Source organism: Gadus chalcogrammus, chromosome 9, assembly GCF_026213295.1.
Source record: "Gadus chalcogrammus isolate NIFS_2021 chromosome 9, NIFS_Gcha_1.0, whole genome shotgun sequence".
NCBI lineage: Eukaryota > Metazoa > Chordata > Actinopteri > Gadiformes > Gadidae > Gadus > Gadus chalcogrammus.
The window spans coordinates 17,957,255-17,982,250 of record NC_079420.1 but is presented as its reverse complement, the minus strand read 5'-3'; the positions used below and the strand labels follow the sequence as shown (position 1 = coordinate 17,982,250).

General features: G+C 41.9%; 3 protein-coding genes across 4 annotated transcripts in view; 2 read left to right on the top strand and 1 right to left on the bottom strand.

The window, feature by feature from the left end:
• Window positions 1-23,995, bottom strand: part of LOC130388855 (Fanconi anemia group A protein) — a 98,894-nt gene extending 74,899 nt beyond the window's left edge. Inside the window, exons 1-25 of one of the 2 annotated variants that reach the window (XM_056598414.1) lie at window positions 23,797-23,995; window positions 22,933-23,045; window positions 22,563-22,659; window positions 22,044-22,207; window positions 21,830-21,925; window positions 21,566-21,639; window positions 21,024-21,151; window positions 20,342-20,452; window positions 20,092-20,155; window positions 19,788-19,900; window positions 19,621-19,697; window positions 18,877-19,018; window positions 18,586-18,719; window positions 18,225-18,335; window positions 17,962-18,057; window positions 17,808-17,870; window positions 17,592-17,680; window positions 17,318-17,378; window positions 17,032-17,081; window positions 16,769-16,839; window positions 16,304-16,417; window positions 15,836-15,969; window positions 15,624-15,688; window positions 15,036-15,135; window positions 14,720-14,907 (exon numbers count right to left, since the gene is read on the bottom strand). In XM_056598414.1, coding sequence (XP_056454389.1) covers window positions 14,720-14,907; window positions 15,036-15,135; window positions 15,624-15,688; window positions 15,836-15,969; window positions 16,304-16,417; window positions 16,769-16,839; window positions 17,032-17,081; window positions 17,318-17,378; window positions 17,592-17,680; window positions 17,808-17,870; window positions 17,962-18,057; window positions 18,225-18,335; window positions 18,586-18,719; window positions 18,877-19,018; window positions 19,621-19,697; window positions 19,788-19,900; window positions 20,092-20,155; window positions 20,342-20,452; window positions 21,024-21,151; window positions 21,566-21,639; window positions 21,830-21,925; window positions 22,044-22,207; window positions 22,563-22,659; window positions 22,933-23,045; window positions 23,797-23,851 — 2,510 coding nt within the window. In that variant the 5' untranslated portion in view covers window positions 23,852-23,995. The remainder of the gene's footprint in view (window positions 1-14,719; window positions 14,908-15,035; window positions 15,136-15,623; window positions 15,689-15,835; window positions 15,970-16,303; window positions 16,418-16,768; window positions 16,840-17,031; window positions 17,082-17,317; window positions 17,379-17,591; window positions 17,681-17,807; window positions 17,871-17,961; window positions 18,058-18,224; window positions 18,336-18,585; window positions 18,720-18,876; window positions 19,019-19,620; window positions 19,698-19,787; window positions 19,901-20,091; window positions 20,156-20,341; window positions 20,453-21,023; window positions 21,152-21,565; window positions 21,640-21,829; window positions 21,926-22,043; window positions 22,208-22,562; window positions 22,660-22,932; window positions 23,046-23,796) is intronic. The other variant, XM_056598415.1, reaches the window with a different exon arrangement.
• On the top strand, window positions 6,955-7,910 carry LOC130388864 (olfactory receptor 52H1-like). Its single transcript, XM_056598429.1, has one exon. The coding sequence runs from the start codon at window positions 6,990-6,992 to the stop codon at window positions 7,908-7,910; it is 921 nt and encodes a 306-aa protein (XP_056454404.1). The 5' UTR covers window positions 6,955-6,989.
• Window positions 11,970-12,890, top strand: LOC130388866 (olfactory receptor 52E4-like). Its single transcript, XM_056598431.1, has one exon. The coding sequence runs from the start codon at window positions 11,970-11,972 to the stop codon at window positions 12,888-12,890; it is 921 nt and encodes a 306-aa protein (XP_056454406.1).
• Window positions 23,996-24,996: the final 1,001 nt, after the last annotated feature.

Genomic DNA, 24,996 nt, shown 5'->3' with positions numbered 1-24,996 from the left:
TGCATAAAATCTACACCAACCTCATACTTACCAATCCTCAGCGGAATCCCACCACCAGCAATCCGTCGTGAAGCAGCCTGCCTTAACCTTGCACAGAGAGCTCAACGCAGAGCCAGCCACCTACTCCACCACGACATCAACTCAAACGACCCACCACCGCGCCTACCGTCGAGGGAACCAATCTCTGCAAGACTCCGGGGCCTGCTGCATGAGGCAAATGGCCAGCCACCTGGGTCCTGGACCATCACACAATGGACCAAACAGTGGGGCCAAGCCAACACCAAGCTACATGGCTACATCGAAACACCGTCCACAAGGCCTGCAGGACATGGACACTTCAGAGCCAACATGCACAGGATGAACCTTTGTGATGCCCCTGACTGCCCCTGTGGAGCCCCAGAGCAAACGGCTGATCACATCATAAACGACTGCACCAAGTACCAGTGCCCTGGTCCCCAGGCACTGTCTACCCTGAACAGCGAAGCACTAGCATGGCTAGAGGACACAAGCTTAGTCATTTAACAGTATTGAGATGTACTTTGTGACATACGAATATATATATAGCTGATATGGTTGTAAAATTGTAACGTCTTCCACTCCTAAAAGCCAGATCCTACTCTTCGCTAACATCAGGTAACGGAGCGATGGTCACTCACTCCCAAGTCCTACTTTGAGCTGTGAGCACCTTTAGTGATAGGTTAACTTTAGTGCAATTCCTAGGAGTAATTCTGAGAGGCCTGTTAATTACGGGCCTTGTTGTCACATGTGCCCAACAGTTAAAGGTTTGAGAAATCCTCACATTTCTATTGGGAATTTTTTTTTGTTTTGTTTTGTTCGGACATTTCAAAGTCAATTAAATCTTTAAAATCATGAGGTTTGTGGATTTAACTGGATCACTAGTAAACTTCCTGGGCTACTGCGCTCACTCCCGTCCTCAGTTAGACGTGTGATTGTCCATGTCGGAACTGCGACACAGCTTGTCAGCAGACAGAGCTCATCAAAATATTTAAAAAATCGTTTTAATTTCATAAGCTCCTGTGAGAAGAGCATCTACATTTCTGGTCCCATCCCCTCTCTAGGCTGTGGTGTGGGGCATTTTAGCAGACTCCTAAGCCTTGACACCTGGATTCAGTCCACCTGCACAACTCTAAAATTTGGTTTCATTGATAATTTCAATGTTTTGGGACCGTTCTGATTTCTTCAGGCCAGACGGTATGCACCAAAACTGACGGGGTAACCAAATGCTAGCAGCTAACCTACAGCACACTGTTCAATCTGATCAACAACACGTGCATCATGACTGTTTACCCCATTCTCCCTGGAACATCCATCTTCACCTCTGCCCACTCAGAGCACTGTTCCCCCTGTCAGTTCCCCCTGCCGGACAGATCTGTCACTGATACTCGCACCAGAAATTCTCCCAGCAAGGGCCTTATACTCAGTGAATTCATTACTGACAATAGCCTGGACTCTCTGCATAACTGAGACATGGCAAAAACCACAGGAATATCTTTCACTAAATCAGACCACGCCCCCTGGATATGCATACATTGATAAGCCACGCCTCCGTGGTCCTGGTGGTCGAATAGACAATTTTTCAGACAAAGCATTACTACAAGTACAATCTCCATCCCGGCCCCCCCATAATTTGAAGACATTGTTTTTAAACTGTCTGGACCCAAACCCCTGGTTGCTACAGTAATTTATCCCCCCCCCCAAACCTAACTTAGCTTTCTTATCTGACCTGTCTAAACTCTGTGCCATCACTCCATCCATTCTGCTACTCTGTGACTTCAACATACATTTCGACTAGGAATGCGCGATATAAACGATATACGATATCAACGATAAAAAATGGCCTACGATAGAGATTTTAGTTATATTGCTCAATCGCGATAATGCATGTTTGACACGATCTATCCATGACCCGCGAAATATAAAGAGCCACGAGCTGCAACCGTCTGCAACGCATCGTCCGCGACCCGCGAAATTTAAAAAGAGCCACGAGCTGCAACCAGCTGCATCGCATCATCCGCTACCCGCGAAATTGAAAGAGCCAGAGCTGCAACCAGCTTCAACGCATCATCGTCATCTAAGTAAATATGGCTGAAAGCTAAACGAAGGAGCTGGTGATTGCGCTCATTTCATGTTCATTTCAAAATTGTATACGTTCATTTTGCACTTTTATGTTTTAATATCAAGTATCTGTGCACACACTTAGAAGATTTTTCTTTATTTAAAATAGCCATGCCTAATACTGGACGTATTTCCCTAATTCACAGTATCCGTTTCTTTATTAACAAGACATCAACAGTTTTAATTTCATTAAGAGAAGTATACGTCATTACACAGAAGATTTTTTTCTTTGTTAAAGTCTCTGCAGCTACAACATTATGTTGTATGATTACCAGTGTTGGGTATCGTTACTTTTGAAAGTAATCAGTTAGGTTACTTTGTTACTATCAATTAAAAGTAATCCGTTACGTTACTACGTTACCTATAAATAAAAGAAACGCGTTAGAGTACTCGTGCGTTACCAACAATTAAAATGCGTTTGGGGTGCGTGCGTGTCCGCCTAGCGCAACAACAACACACATCCTCCTTTAGATGCACCAACAGTGCTGACTGTTTATGAATCAATCATGAACCTATAGCATAATGACAGGAAAGACAGTCATCATATCGCACGTTTTATTTAACAGGCATTCATCCTTTGATCATTTGAACAGCTTCCATGAATAACATACTCCGGTAACAGGCAGTTATTTTAACAGAATGTAGCTTACCGTATTGGCTGCGCACAAAAGAACAGTGCGTCACACATAGCTTATCCACTTTACAAGTGCAGGCGCCTAACAAAGTGCTTAACAGGTAGGCACGCAACCTTTTAGAATTAGAAATTTAACTCAATTTAAGCGTATGCGTTGCACAAAAGAACAGTGCATGGCACTAAAAAAACATTGAAGAACTGAAAATGTTCGTGTGACCCTATAGCCCTACATTCATAACAATCACGTAGGCTACCTTTAGCCTACTTATCACCAAAGTAATGGTTGAAACGTAGGAGAAGAAGGTGCTCAAAACGACCACTATGTTGTTCTTGTCCTTTTCGCTCTGTAACTCAAAATAATGAGCGTACCTCCAGGAATCTAAGGCTATCTTCTCGTCCATCTTGCCGCGGTAACACACGTAGCTTACACACACAGGTGCGCGCGCACACACACACAGAGAGCGAGAGAGAGAGATGCAAGGAGCAGGGCAGCAGCATCTGACTAAATGCAGAAAACCCGGGACTTTACTTTCCTTATCGAGGGAAAATCTTAAAGTAACGGAGTAACGAGTGGTTATTTTGGAAATTAACGAGTTACTGATTACTGAATTCGCAAAACTAACGCGTTAGGTTACTCGTTACTGAAAAAAACGAATAAGAGTACTCTAACGCGTTAGTTCTAACGCGTTACCCCCAACACTGATGATTACAGTTTTGCACAATAAATGTTCTCAAAACGACATACTAAGTTTCTTTCATCTTTTGTTTTATACATTTAGCAGTTTGGCTTTCCTTAGAGTCTATGTAACCTGTTCTGAAATGGTTCTATTATGATTTATATATCGTGATATATATCGTTATCGCAATAGGTTGCAATGTATATCGCAATATGGATTTTAGGCCATATCGCCCATCCCTAATTTCGACTCGACTCCAAAACCTCTGAAGAACATTTCGACATCATAATCATCTTCAACCAAAATGTGGATTTTACCATCCATAAAAAAGGACACACACTGGACCTTGTCTGCATCACCGGAATCACAATCAGCAATCTGTCCAGCTCCGATGTCACAATCTCTGACCACCTGGCTATCACCATGGACATTCTCATCCCCACACCACAAGTCAAGCAAAAGCGCTCTAGAACTTTCCGGAATCTCAAATCCATCAATCCCTCTGGTCTTTTCTCCCTCTTGGCCGACACCATCCTTGACTACACCCTCTTCCAGAACACCTCCCCTTTTGACCTGTTCACAATATTTAATGAAACTCTCCTCCTGCCTCAATCAGCTCACTCCAATCAAAACTAAGATTGTCTCTTTCACTCACTCCACCCACTGGTACACTGATCATTTTCATCACCTCAAATCCAAGGGTCGCCAACTCAAACGGCTAACCAATAGAACTGGTCTGCTATCCACAAATGCGATGCCTACAAACAACACCAACAGCTCTACAGAGACGCCCTCAACAGTGCATGTTCCTCCTACTACTCCTCCGTCAAACAATCAGGCAGCAAGAACCCCAAGACTCTGTTTTCCACCATGAATAAACTTCTTAAACCTATGGACACCATCTCCAATTCCTTCAATGTCAATAAATGGATCTTATTCCTCTCACACATGCAAAGAAAAATTGACATTATACACGGCCAACTGACCTCCTCCACCTCCACTGTCTCTTCTCCGACCTCCACCACCCCCTCCTGCCATTCACCCAGTCTCCTCATTCACTGAAATCACCCCAGCAGACCTACCTGCCATACTCACTGGCATGTAAATCTCTACCTGCATCCCATGCCCTCAACCCTAGCCATGGCCTGTCTCCCTTTACTCTTTCCCCAGATCACCTCAGCTATAAACTCCTCTCGGTTCTTGTCCCCCCCGCCCTCAAACTCGCTGCTGTCAACCCCTACTAAAAAAACCTGGACTTGACCCTGAAACACTGAGCAATTTCCGACCCATCTCCAATCTCCCCTTCCTCTCGAACAATTTTATAAAGAACCGTTGCCTCCCAGTTAAAATCACAACTCGACGACATAACCTCTACAGACCTTTTCAATCCGGCTTCCGCTCCAGACATACCACGGAAACAGCTCTTTTAAAAAGGTCACAAATGACATTCTTCTCTCTGCCGACACTGGTTCCCTCTCCATCCTCATCCTTCTTGACCTCTACGCCGCCTTTGATACCATCAACCACTCCATCCTCATCTCCCTCCTCCAGTCCTCACTTGGCACCACTGGAACCGCTCTCAACTGGTTCATTTCCTATCTCTCTGACATACGCCAATTCAATTCAACTGCAAATACCCTACCTCCCCAGGCCCTCATGGTATCCCCAAGGCTGCTGTACTCCATCCCCTACTTTTAATAATCTACATTCTCCCACTTAGTCCAATCCTTCGCCAACATGGCCTCCGTTTTCACTGCTACGCCGATGACACTCAGATCTACCTCACCACCAAGACCATCTCTGCAGCAACCCATTGCACCCCCACCACCTGCCTCACCGATGTTAAAAAGTGGCTGCAACACAACTTCCTCCGACTAAACTGCAATAAATCTCTCCCCCGCTCCACCCAGGACCTCTCCCAAGATATTAATGGTATAATTGTCCCCCCCTTCACTCTCGTCCGCAACCTAGGTATCATCCTTGACCCCACCCTCTCATTCCTCACCCATATAAACCAATTACAAAAACAGCCTTCTTCCACCTCATCACTCGTCTCCGTCCTTCCCCATCACTCTCAGCCGCCGAATCTCTGGTCGGCAGCTGAGAGTGCATTCATTTCCTCCCGCCTTGATTACTGTAACTCCATCCTATACGGATCATCAAAACACTTACTTAATAAACTGCAATATGTTAAAAACACTGCAGCCCATACGCTCACTTCGTCCCGCCACTCAGACCACACCCCTGTACTCCACTACCTCCACTGGCTTCCCGTCAAATACCGGATTGATTTAAAAAAACTACTCCTCACCATAAAGCCCTCAACAACATGGCCCCGCCCTACCTCCCTAACCTTCTCCACGCCATACCCCTGCCCGTTGTCTCAAGTCCACTGATGTCAACCTTCTCCACCCCATCGGGACCAATCTCCGGTCCTGGGGAGACAGAGCCTTTGCTGCAGCCTCCCCCCCCCCCCCCCCCCCCCCCCCTCTGGGATGCCCTCCCCAACGACATCCACAATGTCAACACTGTCAACATTTAAAACAGCCCTCAAAACACACCTTGCTTTTAACTTTTAAACTTTCTGATTTGCTTGTTTTTGTTTTGTTTGTTATTTTGATTAGAATGATTTAGCTGCTATTGCGAAGCGTTTTTGAGCATTTGGAAAAGCGCTACATACATTTGATGTATTATTATTATTATTACATGGATTTGATATTTTTTACAAACAACATGTGTTTTGTGTATGCTGTACAAAGAAATAAAATATGAGCTCATCATAGAACGAAGGAATATCATTGAGCTTACAAAATACTGTTTAAACAAACTGAAATTAAACAATAAACAACCCCATCGGGACCAATCTCCGGTCCTGGGGAGACAAGAGCCATTGCTGCAGCCCCCCCCCTCTGGGATGCCCTCCCCAACGACATCCACAATGTCAACACTTTTAAACTTTAAACTTTCTGATTTGTTGTTTGTTTTTGTTTTGTATGTTATTTTGATTAGTATGATTTAGCTGCTATTGTGAAGTGTCCTTGAGCATTTGAAAAAGCGCTACATAAATTTGATGTATTATTATTATTATATGGATTTGATCTTTTTTACAACCAACATGTGTTTTGTGTATGCTGTACAAAGAAATAAAATATGAGCTAATCATATAACGAAGGCATATCATTGAGCGTACAAAATACTACTTTTTAAACGAACTGAAATTAAACAATAAACAAAAACAAAAAGTATACATGATGCAATAATATATTATCCTGCAAGATTAAGATCTAGGTCCATCCTCTTTAGTTAAAACTGGACATGAAGGAGGGATTATAATGAGATCCCCTGAGAATTAGAAAAACAATAAAATGAGCAAACCGTCAAACAGACTGCTTTAAAAGCTCTCAAGGGCTTGATAACAGAAGCAACCTGTACCCATATTTCTAGAACAGTTCCACATGTCTTTTTTAGATATCCTTTGTGCACTGAGGCAAAGAAAAGAACAGAAGGACCATACCTTAATTGCACTCGAACATTGATTCCAGATGGATGTTAATTACAACATTACACATCTTATACTTGGAGGGCATGTACAGCTTGCAAAATATAGATATTTATATTTCTCAATGACTCTCCTGCTCTTCATTTTAATCATCTGCAGTAATACCGTTGTTTTATATGTCATCTATGTAAACGAAAGCCTTCATAAACCCATGTATGCTTTTATTGCTGCTTTGCTGATGAACTCCCTGTTTGGAAGCATAAGCATCTATCCAAAACTTCTTATAGATCTGCTGTCAGCAACCCAAACTATATCCCTTCCTGCCTGCCAGCTACAGGGTTTTTTAGCATACGTGTATGGTGCTATTGAATTCACACTGTTATCAGCGATGGCTTTTGATAGGTATGTATCCATATGCAGACCTCTCCAATACCACTCCCTTGTTAGGACACAAACTGTCAAAATAATATTGTTTTTGGCCTTTTGTATACCTTGTGTTGAAATTGGAATTGCTACTATTTTGTCAGCTAATATAGGTCTGTGCAAGTTTGTGTTGATGAGAATTACTTGTGATATCTATTCCCTTGTCAAAGCGGGATGTGGGGACAAAACTGTAAGCAATACATATGGGCTTATTGTAATGGTACTTTGTACACTTCCACATGTAATATTTATTGCGTTTACTTACACAAGAATATTGTCTATTTGTCTGAGGAGCTCCAGGGATTTCAGGAGAGGAGCTCTTAACACGTGTCTCCCCCACCTCTTTATATTTCTGAACTTCACCATAATTGTTATGTTTGAAGTCATTCAAAATCGTATTCCTTCTGGCATACCGCATATGTTTCGTCTTATAGTATCTCTCCTGTATGTTGTGATTCCTCCTCTCTTCAATCCTCTAATTTATGGATTTAAAATGCAAGTGATACGTCAATGTCTTGTAGCACTATTCAAGCTGAAATAACTGTATTTGACAGACAACAGGCTACAAGAAAGAGGACTAAAGAGGTTTTTTTGGTGGTTTTGTTTTGCTCTCTTTTGCTCTTTTCTTTGCTCACTCTTAACAACTCTCAAATCTTAACTACAGTACCTTGAAGAATTATCATTTATTATTAGACTTATCTAATATCCTTATTATCGGTCAGATATGTTAATATACATTCAAATAAACATAGTATACGTTTAATAAAACAATGGGCTTTGTGTGCATTCGATTTTTCTTTGATTATGCTTTTGAACTGTCATTCAACATAATAACTGCATACTGTTTCAAGTGTATGAAAATACAAGTGTATTAAAATACTTAAGTTAGATTTGTTTAGTCAATACTGATGTTGTAAACTCTGTTACGTATTTTTCACTTTGTCATTTATAGACTAGAAGTTGCTAAAATTATCAGTCATCTCCGTCCTCCTACAAAGCGATTAGACAGGTCTGCCAAATATACAAATGTCCCACAGCATCTGATCTGCAATAGCCAATCTACAACCTTCTCAGAAATCTTCCTCACCCAGTCTCGTTTCCTTTGACTGTGTCTGTCTGCTGGTCTGCCTGTAGAAGTTCGCTAGAGCAAGAATAGAGAGTGTGTTTCAATCGGCACAGCTTTTTGCTTATTTTTTTTGTATTTCTCATCATTTTTCAGTTAAAACTTTTCTTTTCCAATGTTAAAGATGTATACATTAGCATTGCCAAGGGTTAACCGACATTCTGACAAGTTTAGCTATTTTGACCCTGCCTACAGTCAAATTGTAATTGTTTCTCAGGAATATATATAATTATATAATATATACTTTTAATTTACAGCTGATATGGTTTTAAAATTTTAACGTCTTCCACTCCTAAAAGCCGGATCCTACTCTTCGCTAACATCAGGTAACGGAGCGATGGTCACTCACTCCCAAGTCCTACTTTGAGCTGTGAGTACCTTTAGTGATAGGTTAACTTTAGTGCAATTACTAGGAGTAATTCTGAGAGGCCTGTTAATTACGGGCCTTGTTGTCACATGTGCCCAACAGTTAAAGATTTGTTTTGTTGAGACATTTCAAAGTCAATTAAATCTTTAAAATCATGAGGTTTGTGGATTTAACTGGATCACTAGTAAACTTCCGGGGCTACTGCGCTCACCACCCGTCCTCAGTTAGACGTGTGATTGTCCATGTCGGAACTGCGACACAGCTCGTCAGCAGACAGAGCTCATCAAAAGATTTTAAAAATCGTTTTAATTTCATAAGCTCCTGTGAGAAGAGCATCTACATTTCTGGTCCCATCCCCTCTCTAGGCTGTGGTGTGGGGCATTTTAGCAGACTCCTAAGCCTTGCCACCTGGATTCAGTCCACCAGCACAGCTCTAAAATTTGGTTTCATTGATAATTTCAATCTGTTTTGGGACCGTTCTGATTTCTTCAGGCCAGACGGTATTCACCAAAACTGACGGGGTAACCAAATGCTAGCAGCTAACCTACAGCACAGTGTTCAATCTGATCAACAACACGTGAATCATGACTGTTTACCCCATTCTCCCTGGAACATCCATCTTCACCTCAGCACTGTTCCCCCTGTCAGTTCCCCCTGCCGGCCACATCTGTCACTCACACTCGCACCAGAAATTCTCCCTATACAAACCATCATCAGCCACAGAGACTCCCTAAACAGCACACAATCCCTAACCAGCAAGGGTCTCATACTCAGTGAATTCATTACTGACAATAGCCTGGACTCTGCATAACTGAGACATGGCAAAAAGCAAAGGAATATTTTTCACTAAATCAGACCACACCCCCGGGATATGCATATATTGATAAGCCACGCCTCCGTGGCCCTGGTGGTGGAACAGACACATTTTTCAGACAAAGCATCACTACAAGTACAATCTCCATCCCGCCCCCCCCCCCTAATTTGAACACATTGTTTTTAAACTGTCTGGACCCAAAGCCCTGGTTGCTGCAGTAATTTATCGCTCCCCCCCCCCCCCCCAAACCTAACTCAGCTTTCTTAACTGACCTGCCGAAACTCTGTGCCATCACTCCATCCATTTTGCTAGTCTGTGACTTCAACATACATGTCGACTTGACTCCAAAACCTCTGAAGAACTTCTGGACATCATAATCATCTTCAACTTCACCCAAAATGTGGATTTTACAATCCATTAAAAAGGACACACACTGGACCTTGTCTGCATCACCGGCATCATAATCAGCAATCTGTCCAGCTCCGATGTCACTATCTCTGACCACCTGGCTATCACCATGGACATTCTCATCCCCACACCACAAGCCAAGCAAAAGCGCTCTATAACTTTCCGGAATCTCAAATCCATCAATCCCTCTGGTCTTTTCTCCCTCTTGGCCGACACCATCCCTGACTCCACCCTCTTCCAGAACACCTCCCCTTTTGACCTGGTCACAATATTTAATGACACTCTCCTCCTGGCTCAGTCAGCTCACTCCAATTAAAACTAAGATGGTCTCTTTCACTCACTCCACCCCCTGGTACACTGATCATTTTCATCACCTCAAATCCAAGGTCCGCCAACTCAAACGGCTAACCAATAGAACTGGTCTCACTATCCACAAAGATGCCTACAAACAACACCAACAGCTCTACAAAAACGCCCTCAACAGTGCATGCTCCTCCTACTACTCCTCCGTCATACAATCAGGATCAACAACCCCAAGACTCCGTTTTCCACCATAAATAAACTTCTTAAACCTATGGACACCATCTCCAACTCCTTCAATGTCAGTAAATGCATCTCATTCCTCTCACACATCCAAAGAAAAATTGACATTATACACGGCCAACTGACCACCTCCACCTCCACTGTCTCTTCTCCGACCTCCACCACCCCCTCCTGCCATTCACCGTCTCCTCATTCACTGAAATCACCCCAGCAGACCTACCTGCCATACTCACTGGCATGTAAATCTCTACCTGCATCCTGGAAGCCATGCCCTCAACCCTAGCCATGGCCTGTCTCCCCTTACTCTTTCCCCTGATCACCTCAGCTATAAACTCCTCTCGGTTCTTGTCCCCCCCGCCCTCAAACTCGCTGCTGTCACCCCCAACTAAAAAAACCTGCACTTGACCCTGAAACACTGAGCAATTTCCGACCCATCTCCAATCTCCCCTTCCTCTCGAACAATTTTAGAAAGAACCGTTGCCTCCCAGTTAAAATCACACCTCGACGACAATAACCTCTACGGACCTTTTCAATCCGGCTTCTGCTCCAGCCACACCACGGAAACAGCTCTTTTAAAAAGGTCACAAATGACATTCGTCTCTCTGCAGACTCTGGTTCCCTCTCCATCCTCATCCTCCTTGACCTCTAGGCCACCTTCGATACCAACAACCACTCCATCCTCATCTCCCTCCTCCAGTCCTCACTTGGCACCACTGGCACTGCTCTCACCTGGTTCATTTCCTATCTCTCTGACATACGTCAATTAAATTCAACTGCAAATACCCTACCTCCCCAGGCCCTCATGGTATCCCCAAGCCTTCAGTACTCCATCCCCGACTTTTCATTATCTACATACTCAAACTTTCTGATTTGTTTGTTTGTTTATGTTTTGTTATTTTGATATTTTTTAAAACCAACATGTGTTTTGTGTATGCTGTACAAAGAAATAAAATATGAGCTGATCATATAACGAAGGCATATCATTGAGCGTATAAAATACTACTTTTAAAATAAACTGAACTTAAACAATAAACAAAAACAAACATACATGAGTATACATGATGCAATAATATATTATCCTGCAAGATTAAGTTCTAGGTCCATCCTCTTTAGTTAAAACTGGACATGAAGGAGGGATTGTAATGAGATCCCCTGAGAATTAGAAAAACAATAAATTGAGCAAACCTTCAAACATAGTCAGCTCTCAAGGGCTCGATAACAGAAGCAACCTGTACCCATATTTCTAGAACAGTTCCATACGTCTTTTTTAGATATCCTTTGTGCACTGAGGCAAAGAAAAGAACAGAAGGACTATACCTTAATTGCACTCGAACATTGATTCCAGATGGATGGTAATTACAACATTACATATCTTATACTTGGAGGGCATGTACAGCTTGCAAAATATAGATATTTATATTTCTCAATGACTCTCCTGCTCTTCATTTTAATCATCTGCAGTAATACCGTTGTTTTATATGTCATCTATGTACACAAAAGCCTTCATAAACCAATGTATACTTTTGTTGCTGCTTTGCTGATGAACGCCCTGTTTGGAAGCATAAGCGTCTATCCAAAACTTCTTATAGATCTGCTTTCAGCAACCCAAACTATATCGCGTCCTGCCTGCCGGCTACAGAGTTTTTTAGTATACGTGTATGCTGGTTGCGAATTCACACTGTTGTCAGCGATGGCTTTTGATAGGTATGTATCCATATGCAGACCTCTCCAATACCACTCCCTTGTCAGGACACAAACTGTCAAATTAATTTTGTTTTTGGCCTTTTGTTTACCTTGTTGTAAAATTGGAATTGCTATTATTTTGTCAACTAATATAGGACTATGCAAGTTTGTGTTGATGAGAATAACTTGTGATAACTATTCGCTTGTCAAGGCAGGGTGTGGGGACTCAACTGTAAGCAATGCATATGGGCTCATTGCAACGGTACTTTCTATACTTCCACATCTAATATTTATTGTGTTTTCTTACACAAGTATATTGTTAATTTGTCTGAGGAGCTCCAGGGATTTCAGGAGAGGAGCTCTTAACACATGTCTCCCCCATCTTGTTATATTTCTGAACTTCACCATTATCATCATGTTTGAAATCATTCAAAATCGAATTTCTTCTGGCATACCGCATATTGTTCGTCTTATAGTATCTCTTCTGTATGTTGTGATTCCTCCTCTGTTCAATCCTCTCATGTATGGATTTAAAATGAAAGAGATATCTCAACATATTGTAGCACTTTTCAAGCTGAAATAACAGTGCTTGTCAGACAATGAGCTACTCTAGACAGAGGAATATTATTACTTCACTTCAATCTGAAACCAAAAAGATATAATGCTGGTTTCTGAGAATATCTTGTGTTTGACAGTGCACCTTTTTCTGTAAAACGTTGCCAATTTTAAGCCACTCAAATGGCAGGAGAAGTCTGCCATTTGAGTGGCGCTCTCGCTTTTTTTTGCTCTCTCTTTACCCTCACAAATCGTACCTGCAGCACCTTGCATTTTCATTCATTATGTGACTTATCTAGTATGTCATAACAGTTATGGTAACATAAAATTAAAGTAGGGCTGTCAAATTAATAAAAAAATTAACGCAGATTAATCGCGCTTCTATAGTGCCCTTTGACCTGGTGCGTCATTTGCGTTGAAACAAAATGGAGGCAGACGAGAAGACTCTGCTCGGCCCCGTGAAATGAAAATTTAAGTTTAAACAACTGTAAATAGCAACACCGTTATCTGTAATCTCTTTAGTAAGGAATTGAGATGCATTGAATCTTGAGTGAGATGGAAATGTTATTAATTTGATCTTAAAATGCACCGTATGTTAATGAAAGACGTGTTTTAAATAAAAGAGACATTGAACTTTAAAGTCCATTATGTCTATTATTCATTAAATCACTCATCTGCCATAATTTACTTGAATTAAATTATTTTGAAATACTTTCTCGGAAAAATGCAAGCATTAATTGAGATTAATCAATCACAGAGCCTGTAATTGATTAGATTCTTTTTTTTATCTGTTATATTTCGTTTGTCGCCTGAGGTTAGATTTTCTGCCGACATTTAGAAAACTATTTTTTTTCTATATCAAGTTTTACATCTATTTAACTATTGGGTAGACATGAGACCACAACAGTGACTAGTTCCTCCCTGTGTGTTTCCCTTTCTTCCAAGACAGAATCCCCTGAAAAATGTACAGGTAATAATTACATTTTAAAGACTCTTATATAAACATTTTTTGGTGGTGCAGAATTACAGCCACTACGAGCCAGTCGCACATTGAGCTTTCCCCAAAGGCGGCGTTTCGGTGTCTGTAGCTTTGATGCAAATGAGGAGGAGAGAGGCGGGTCAAGGAGGAGGGTGGGGGTGTGGCCCTGAGCAGCTTGCAGGCAAGGTACCATGCGCCCTGTTTACAGTGGATGTATTGCAATGGCGAGGCGCACACAGCCTTTAGCCGTGTTCTGTAAATATTCTAGAACACACAGGATTCCTGGAGCTCTATATCTAAATAATATCATATGATACATAGATATCTATATGATATAATACATAGATATCTATATCATATAATACATATTATCACGGCCAAAAGCTGTGTGCGCCTCCAGACCATATTATGAATCACAAACGCCTTATTAGGGTTCTCCGACGTCTCAGGTTCTTCCACTTCCACATAAATCTGAAGTAGACTGAACCGCCCGCTGCCTGCTGCCGGCTGCCCGCTGCCGGGCGGTGGTGTCTTTCGCGGTGGTGGTGCCTCGCGGGAAACCGGCTGCAGGCAGCATGTCGCAGTTCATGTACTTCAGGGAGTCAAAGCCAAAGTTCCTTTGAGCTAGATAACACTGAGCTAGATTAGTTTATTTGGAGAAAACAGCCAGAGTAAACTAGATTTTGAAAATTGTTGGGATGTAAAGGGAATTTAACAAAAAAATATATATATATATATCTTAACCTAGTTTTAACAAAGATAATACGTTCTTTAATAATACTATTTTGAATAAGTTAACTTGTATCTGAATTAGTTTCAAAGACAAAAATACGTCAGACTCTTTGGCGACGCACACACACCCTTATCGAGTCTCTCACCTGACACAGAAGAGCATGTTGTCCTGTGTGTTGCAGAGCAAGGCGTTGCTCAGGGCCTCTGTGAGCGGGTGTGGCCGGAACACCACAATGGGCATCATCTGCAACAGAGGACTATGGGTGCGAGAAGCATGGAGGTGGACTACAATAGCAGCAAGACCCAGCAAATGGGAAGTGGTCAGCGATGACCCCTTAGGACAGATAGGGGTAAAGAAAAGAAGAAGATATATATTATATGGGAAACAATTCACTAGACCAGGGAAATGTTGAGCATCGAAAATCAGATGTGTATGATTGAAAAGCTAGTGCTTCATGTTACCTTGTTATGAAACAGGTCCCAGAGTCTGTGCATCAGGATAGAGACTAGCTCTGTGTGACCAAGCAGGACATCGACATACTGGGCTGCCCACTGACTTTGTCTAGAGAAATGCACAGGAGACATGTTGAACTATGATACAAGTAGGTTGAACTCTTTATGTAAAAAAAAAAAACATAATAACGAGTTCAACATATGTGTCCACCACAAAATAGACAATGTAGTCCCCCAGATATCATTTTTTGGATTGAAGTTGTATGGCAACTTGCATTGTCAACTAGATTTGTAATTCCTTTATAAACTACATGTTCTCTTTGTAAATTAACAATAAAAAAGTAAATGTTAATTTGTGAAATATATTTGTTTAAAATGTAAAATACAATTTAACGATGGCTGTAATAATGCCAAAAGGATGTTAGAGATTATAGATAAGGATTATTTAAAAAGGACCTCAGTAGAATATGCAACCGCCCTCTCCATCTAATATTACAAGGAGTGTCCGATTTATTGATCACTAAAATGCATGAAGTGGATAATAATACTATCATTGGTGCATGTGTAGCCTAAGGCCCCTGGGGTGTAGGCTCCTACCTATTGGGTGGACTAGATGCATCTAAAAGACACTGGCAGAAGGTTCTCAGGATACTGTCGACCACCTAGGGAACACATTGGAGACAACATGTGAGATGGGAACTAACACCCACAACCAGACAAAATGACATCACTCGTCATTTGTCATCAAGCCTGCACTGGCTTGCACCAACAGAGAACTGAAGGAACCGTGATTCAAGCCGTATGCATACTTTGACATGCAGCTTGCACGTCAGAGGCTCATCTACGTGAAGCTTGATGACCCGCTGTTCGTCCGGGCCGCTGGCCCGGTCTGGGAAGATAACGCCCAGGGTGTGAGAGATCCTGGCCAGCTGTGCAGAGAACTCTGTAGGGGGTGTGACCACCAGAGGAAGTAGACTGGTAAATTTACATTTGGTACATTTTAAGCAGATGATTTTATCAAAAGTAAGAATGAGAAGAGTTGAAGCATACAATCAAAATTGTAGTACTAGTCACATTTCAAGACCAACTTTCTAAAAACAAAGTGCAGAACAGTGATAACGTTTACAATTAGAAGGTTGGTTTAAAAAAAGTGTATAGCTAATTAATGCGACATTTTGTGTGGCTTTTTTGTTTAGTGACTGATCATGTCTGCCATATGTCTGGGTCAGGGTGAGCTCGTGCATGTTCATGCGTATGCGCGTTCTGTTTCCACTTACCTCCATCTTCACCCACTCTCACCAGCCTCCTAAACGCTTTCAGTTGAACATTCAACCCATCCAGAGGATCACTATCATCACCGTCATATTTCTCTATACATGATGTCCCTTTCTCTGGGAACCCAAAACACATTCAACTCAGAGTCCCCTTACACACAAATATACAAGCAAGTATGTCTTAGAAAATGAACGAATAATACAAGATCAGTGTTAACAACTATCTGCAGAGGGGTATGGTTTCATTCCACAAGCATGCATGTGAGCACACACACACAGACACACACAAAAGTATAAGTTAGTTAGTTCAATGTAACCAATTGGCTAACAATACTATCTCAAGGTTAATGGGTGAACAAAGTATAACTAGCAAAACAAAGATACATATATAGAGTTGACCATTGCCGCTTCATAGTAGTAGTAGTAGTAGTACACAGAACATAAAAGGAGATCAAATAAGATACCCACTGTTCTGCTGTCTCTGCCTCTGACATGCCTCAACATAGGAAGAGTACTGGCCGGCAGGGATCTTCTCAGTTCTGAAGCAAACACAAACATTATTCAAACAATGTTTAACATTGATTGTTGTACGAAGGATTCTGTGTGGGCCGTCTGTGTAGACAGTTTGACTTCGATTTTCAGTTGGCCAAAATCAAAATCAAATAGGATATGGGATGTTATAAAATATATCACACTTTCTGATGTTGCATGTTTCACATTTTGTTACTCACTTTTTTAGGGCATCTATGAAAGTCATCTTAAGGTCAGCCTTCAAAGGAAGCTGCAAACAGTCATATACACAGAGTTAACATTTTGAAGACTCCAGCAGGACAGTTAGAACAGTACCAAACTCTTGTACCTGTAACTGCCTGATTAATTAACTCAAATGTATTTTGCCATTTTATGTTTTACCATTTTGTTTCCAAATCCCATATGTGAATTGAGGTACTGTGAAACATGGATTGCAAAGCTAATATTCCATGCAGTCGGGTCAGACTAAAGACGCTTGTGTCTCACCACACGTGGCGTCAGCAGGGCTGGGAGAAACCGGTTGAGGAAATACGGCCTCCGGAATATACTGTTCACAGAGATTGGAAAGAGGCGGTCAACCATCTTTAACTCAGTCATTTTACATCTCCCATTGTGGTGTACGGTTGGGTCAAGGTGTAAATAAGGGACCATAATATTTTATTTATTGTACTTTATATTTACACTTAGATTTTGTGAATACAGATAGCAAAAGAAGAAGCTGCTATGAAGCATGTAGGGTCATAATCTGCCGCATAAATACCTGGCCTCCATTACTGTGGCAGAGATTCTTCCTGTGGTTCTAAACAGAGACAATGCCCTCTCCACATCCTGTAAGGCTTGACACTGGTGCTAAGGAAATAGTAACCCACATACACCAGCAAACACTCATCAAAGACCCAGTATCAACCAAGTTGTATTGTTTCAAGCAGTCACAAAAGTGCATTATTAGAGCCCAACCACTAAGAGTCACTGTTACCTTCCCCGGTTCTCCAGTGGCCCCAGAAACATCTTCGTACATACTCATGTCCTCAACTGACACCTACAGAAGGAATGCTATTAGGAATCTGTCCTAGGTATTTAGCTATTTGTCTAGATAATTGAGTGTTTTTCTAGCTGTTCACAGGGCTCACCTTGAGGTCGGCCAGCCTTGTCTTAGCGAGGGAGACGTACTCCTGCATCAGGCTGCGGTGCTTCACTGCTGTGTAGGGGGGATGCAGCAGGTGAACCTACGACACGAAGGATAGGAACATGCACATCCGAGCTGAGCAGATGATTAGGATGATGGAAATTGTGGTGGCTGGGATCAGATCACTTGTACGGTGTACCTACGCACAGGTTAACCTCTAGAATCTTGTTGGTTAAAGCTATAGTGGTGTAGGGTTATAAGGGTTACCTTGAGGTACTGAGGGGGGTCAAAGGGCACCAGATCGGACAGGAACTTCAGCAGGAACACCAAAGATTTCTTGCTGCTCCCATGGTAACTGCTATGTCCACCAAAAGATAGCTAATATAGAAGAAAGAAATGATACATTAAGTGTGATATGTGATAATACAGTAATTTTAAACAATCAGCATAAAGTTCTAAAAGGTTTTTAAAAGAAAATTGTGAGGAAAAGTAAATTCAAGTAAAATGTACTGTTGTCACTGGTTTTCTTTGTGATCAGGGGTATATTGTTCAATTTAAAAAGAAAAGAAAAATTAGATCATGAAGGGCCGAAACGCGTGTGTGGGACTTGGGTCAGTGTAGGACCAACCTTGAACCATTCGCTGTAGGAGGGGAAGAAGCTGGGGCCCTCCAGGGCCCCCTGGCGAGCCAGCAAGAAGGCTGTGATCATGTTCTCTAGATCATAGCTTTCAAATGCTGAAGCCAGCAACTTGCCCAGCATTTCTGGTAGCGGCAGAGAGAGTGGGTATTTATCCTTCAATCCAACGCATTGGATTTTACTAAATGCATTTCCAATAACAAATACATTCAACACACACCGTAACTAAGAAATCAACTACATTAAACGATAATGATCATGATAATGATATTATGTAGGGACCTCTGAGGCAGGGCTGGGCATTGGGGTTGAAGACCAGCAGGGTGGACAAGAAGCTGAGGACGTTCTGCCAGTTTACTTCGTGAGTCTCCAACACCTGCTGCAGCTGAATGAGCAAGTCCTCCACACTGAAGACTATGGCCAGCTGTATGAGGCGTGCAACACACACACACACACACACACACACACACACACACACACACACACACACACACACACACACACACACACACACACACACACACACACACACACACACACACACACACACACACACACACACCTTAATACTTTTAATAAAAAAAAGCAACATGATGCAAATGGTTATTCTCTACTAAGTGAGGATTTAGTGGTGGGTTAAATGCAGTTCAGAATTCAAAAGTATCTTTTTGAGGATTTATTTCTACAAACATGAAGCACCTAAAGATGACCTTTTCAGTAGTGAAGACATTCACTTATATACATGCCACATTCAAGAGCAAATCCCAATGCTTACGGCCAGCACATTTATTTTTCAACAAAAAAAAACTGTGGCCTGAGAGAGAAAAGCAAATCGTGCAGTCTTTACCCGTTACTCAGGCTTTCACAGGGGGCTGTGGAATTCAGAGGCAGAGGGTGAGAGACACCCGACAAGGGATAGTTTTTTTTCCCCAAAGCACGTTGCCAAAGGGTACATGCTCTCATGCAGCGTCGCAGAGATGCACACCTACAACACCGGTCAACATGCAATATGAAAAGATGTTTCACCTTACGAAACAGGACAGTCAGCAACCTGCTGGTTTTAGCAAAGCTCCACTCGTTCTGCATGGCGATGGCATCTGACACTGTGGACAGAAGCAAAAGGAGACATTTCAAGACATGGCGTGCCTTGGATCGATGGAGTGTACCAGTGGGACAGGTCACTGGTGGTCAACCTTTAAGGCGAGGTTTGTAGGTGAGTGTCTGTGTGAGGCTGTGCATGAAGAAGCGGCGCAGGGCTTCTGGCGACGCTGAGGTGCCACAAAGAGACGCATCCAGCAGCTGGACCCTGTGCAGGAGGGAGACATTCAAAAAAGAGACATACTTTTTGAAATTAGAGACCAGAAGAGACCATCATTACCATTATGATAAGGATTGTTATGCTCCATGGTGGGTCTATCTTGTAGGACCTTTTTCGCACAGTGGTTCTACTGAGTAGGACCAACGCATTATGTCTCCATAGTAAGGCTGAGCACTCACCAATTCTCCAGTGCTGCCTCACCGCATGGCTGGCCTTGCAACATATCCAAGCTGTCTAGGAGCCCTTAGTGAGTGAGAGTGAGGGATAGAGGCATCCATTATGCTGTCCATTATGCTCAGACAGCATTATGCATCATGGTTAGGGGAATTCAAATAGGCGTCCACTTGTGTATATTCTTTTTTTAGAAAAAGGAAAGTTATTTGAATAATCAATCACGACTAGCATAGCTGGGAGGAAAGCCTGACTCACAACAGAGCATGTGGTCCAGTATAGAGCAGCAGGTGACTGAGGTCCTCCTGCTGGGTCCCGCCGGGCCCTTGTTCTCCTCAAAGCCACTCCCCACCAGGACCCCCACCACCGCTGCAACACACAGTCAGCCATTCCTCAACAATAGATAGGTTATGTATGTTTAACAACAGCCTTGATAGGCTGATTCAAGACACACATTGTTGTAGGTATCACATGTCACTATCAAGGTCAGCTAGACGTAGGTATCGATTCAAAAAGGTTACAAAATGTTTTATCATCTTTTCCTGACAGCCTAGCGTTAAAGCTCAGACACTGGGGGAAATGTAAAAAGCTTTCACACACCTTTCTCGGTAACAACAACCTATTAACAAACCCTACTCCTGCTGTTGGTGACTGTAATCCAAGCAGGCTATGTTCAATGTTCACACACTAAATACCAAAAGTACATTAATAGATAACACACTAATTGTCATGAATCTTAATGCCGAAGACACCGATACTTTCTTTACGAAACTCGCTTGTGCATATATCTATTAAATTATGTCATATAAACTCAGAAAAAGATTGATGACTGAGTGCTCATAAGAGAGCTGATGTTTTTGTTTATAATGATAAATAACTACAGAAGAGGCCACCCAAACTGCCTTTTCCTCAGCCAGACGAGGCAAATAAAATCTCTTACAGGAAAGAACTGCCTGCTGAATGTCTCTCTCCTCTTCCACCTGCACCTCTTCCTGCTGCGCCTGCGGAGATGTCCTACTACAGAGAGCCTTTAACCCAGCCACCATCCACACCCTTGCTTCTGCATCACTGCAGAGACAAGACAGATGAACCGATATGTTGTTCTGCTGGTTTGGGGAAGGTAGAGTCTACAAACTAAATATGTTATATGATAAAACCCATTGGATAGAATACAGTTTCTGATTTTTAAAATCATGATATAATTACACAGCTTTTGACAAAAGGGATCTGTGGTACTGGGCTGCAACACAAAAAAGTATTTGTGTGGTATTTAACTGAAGCCTAAGTGAATCTAAGAGGATTTAAGTATTTAGCATTATTTTAGTTTGATTGTTTAAGCAACCTCACACAACCTCACAAAACAACAACTGCATATCATAAAAAAAACAAAAAAACACCCTCGTCACCCTGACATGACCGACATTTTTTTGTACCAGTATGTTGTTTTTTTTACTAACAAAAGAAGAGTGAAGATCACTTTACCTCTCTAAAATGTATTTGATGCTCAGGATGTCCTGAGCGTAAAGGTGGTGTGCAACCTCTAGCTTGTACTGTGTCTAAAGGGGACAAAAAAATGAAATTAAAATATTTAAATGATACATTTATATTTATTTCCTCCAAAATCTTGAATGATGTTATAACTGTTCATACTATGCACACCAATTTGCACATATTCGAACTATACACATTTCAAGCATACCCAAATTTTTTACATACACAAGAACATACTGACGCTTATTAACACACCTGATGCTTTGTGTACTCCTGCCAAAAGAGCTTGGGGCAGAATGCTCCGAGAGATAGCAGCTCTCTGGCTGAGAGCAGCAGCGAACACAGCTGAACCTGAAGGGATCACGTTCACACACATAACCACATATTTACTTTGGAACTACCGAAATGAAGTGGCCCTGATTGTTTTTGCATAGTGTCCACTATGCAAGCCAATCGTTCCAACACTTACTCGCTGACAAGAGGTGAGCAGAACTCTCTTCACCCCAATGCCCTCTTTAGCTTCATAATCATCGTCATCATTACAAGTCATTCTCAGTCTCTTCAGGACAGTCCTGACAGAAAGAGCGACCACCGACACGCCAAGCTTGTCTGCCTGCCGCTTCAACACAGGCACTAGGGATGAAATATAAATACAAAGAATACAGAAATAAATACAATCATTGCATGCACATTGTTACACACAAACAGAATGAGCATGCAGAGATGCAGAGAAAATCCAATACAGAGTGACCTCAAGCTCACAAAAGACACAAAAACACAGGAAAACAATTAGGACGTGCCATTTCCGAGAAATGCTGCTAGAGCATTCGGGGATAGTGCAGGAGGAGATGTCATTACTGGCATCAGGAGGGAAGCACTCTTTCTCCTGCTATGTGGCATCCGATGATGCAAAGTGCAAACCAAGGCCATCAATATGGCCCAATACTTGAAACAACGTTGTTTATGAAGGGAAACGGCCAAAACTCACATAGAAGTGATCCAGTAAGAGCTGAGGGAAGAAACTCTGAGACAGTCTGTTTCTGCTCCGCTTTTTCCACACACGTGTCTGCGGAAGGCCGTTGAATCTTCATGGAAGAAAATAAATGTAGGCAGCCAGGGCCATTCTATTTCAGTAGTTGGTATTGAATGTATAGGGAGTTAAGACCAATTTAAATAATTGATTGTTTGGCAATATTTTTTTAAACACAAATGACTCAAGGCCTATGCATTCCATAGGACAAACACATTTATTACTACAAGAGACTGTCGCTAATGCCAATGCAACCATCTCACTTCACATTTCAAGTTTTAAACCAAACTTAATAAGTACTATTCTCACAACGCCTTAGTCAACTAACCACGACTTCCGAGAGCAGGCCTGAGATGTTCTGGTGTCGGTACAACAGTTGGATTGCTGCCTCTTGGAGCTCCTTGGTATCCTCCACCTTTGGCCTCTTTGTCACACGACCAGCTGTGAATTGAATGTGGAGTTGATATATCACCGGTCATTTTCACAATATAATGATTATTCTTCTATGCAGATACAAATAACGGCAGTTACCAGTAATATTGGTGTGACAAATAGTTCGATTTTGGTGTAATATTTAAAGATGGATAGAAGAGCGCATGTGAAAGTCAACATTAACATCTCATATTGGAATTCAGTCCCGATTCATATCACATAAATAAACCATCAGGTATATTATTATTATATTATTATTATTATTATATATAATGTATTACCATAGGTTAGAGTTCTATGGTAATATCGTTTTAAAACAATGTTTTATATAGGAACAGCAAATTATTATATAATGTCACAAATGTATTTACTGTGCATCAATTTACTATAACGAATCGTATTCAAACTTAATTTCAATCCGAGATTATAGCGGTCATGTGGCTTGTTCATCAATACGTCACAAGGCAACGACCCCCGCCATTTTTAAAGCAAACTAACAAATGTTGGTAGTTTCGTAAAATGATTTGTTATTATGCGAGACATTGGTGTGTTCGAAACTGCTGTTTCTCATGCGAGATGTGGCAAAGCAAAGTTTTCATTAACCTAGGTTACGTGAATTAAGGTTGCCTTAGGATTTTACATTAAGGCACAACTCTTTTTAGTCAAATATGGCAGAGTATCGCCGACACAAAACCACATGAAGTCTGACGTCGACACGAAGAACGTTATACAAGGAGAGGAAACAAACCCTTCGACTCACCAAGGATGCTTTCGAGAGTCCTTTTTTGTGAAACGGAGCTCAGATTTAGTGACATATTGTTATTGTGAAAAGTAAACCTAACTGCTACTAGCCAATTGTAGTAGCCGTGTTTAGCTATCTATATGTTGTTTAACCTTAGTTTATAAATATTTCGTTCTGCACTGCCATATTTTTGATATGACATTTACGTCATGTGTCTTCGCGCTCTTCCGACTCATTGGATGAAACCGAAGCCAATCTGCACTATCCGGCTGGATGGACAAGAGCTAACCCTGAGTTTCTTTCAACCTATTTCATACAGTCTGGTTTTAACCAGGTTCTACAGTTTGTGTGTATTGGTTTTTAGCACAATAGCAGACAGCAGACCAAAAGATATCAGAGAGCAGTGTGTGTGTGTGTGTGTGTGTGTGTGTGTGTGTGTGTGTGTGTGTGTGTGTGTGTGTGTGTGTGTGTGTGTGTGTGTGTGTGTGTGTGTGTGTGTGTGTGTGTGTGTGTGTGTGTGTGTGTGGGAGGGTGGGTGGGTGTGGGTTAATTCCTAGCCCTTTTATTCCATAATAACCACATAAAGTGTACTTGAGCTTGATAATTAATTTATTCAAGTAAATAATGGGAGTCCAATTATAAATGACTGGACTCCAATGGACCCCCCCCCCCCCCCCCCCCCCAAATATTTAGTAATTGAGAATTGGTGAATGAGCCGTAATTTTTGAAATAATACAAATGCTCCTAATAATCACACATTCAGACTGACTTACAGACTAGACTGCGGTGTCATACTATGGTTACAGAGAAAGAGTTTGCTTCCTTTAAAATAAAGAGGAGGCACTGTTTTCAATACATTATTATTTGTGTGTGTGTTGGTATCAGTCCTTTATATCATGCGGTACTTTAGTTTTAGAAAGAAAATTTGCACTTGCCAAAGAGAATCAATTATTTGAATGCATGAACATGAAGAGATGATTCTGAATCCCAGCCCACCCCACCCCACCTGCCGCCGCCCTCCCCCCTGTCTCATCCACCAGCCCCCCCCCCCCCTGTCTCATCCACCCGCCCCCTGTCTCATCCACCACCAACACACACAGGCTGCAAATTGCCCTGCCAACTACTTTGCTTTTAGCCTGCAGACAGCAGACAAAAAAAGATCAGAAGCAGTGTGTGTGTGTGTGTGTGTGTGTGTGTGTGTGTGTGTGTGTGTGTGTG

Excerpts from the sequence above, each read along its gene's own strand:
- LOC130388864 (XM_056598429.1), top strand. The coding sequence starts at position 6,990 with ATGGATGTTAATTACAACATTACACATCTTATACTTGGAGGGCATGTA.
- LOC130388866 (XM_056598431.1), top strand. The coding sequence starts at position 11,970 with ATGGATGGTAATTACAACATTACATATCTTATACTTGGAGGGCATGTA.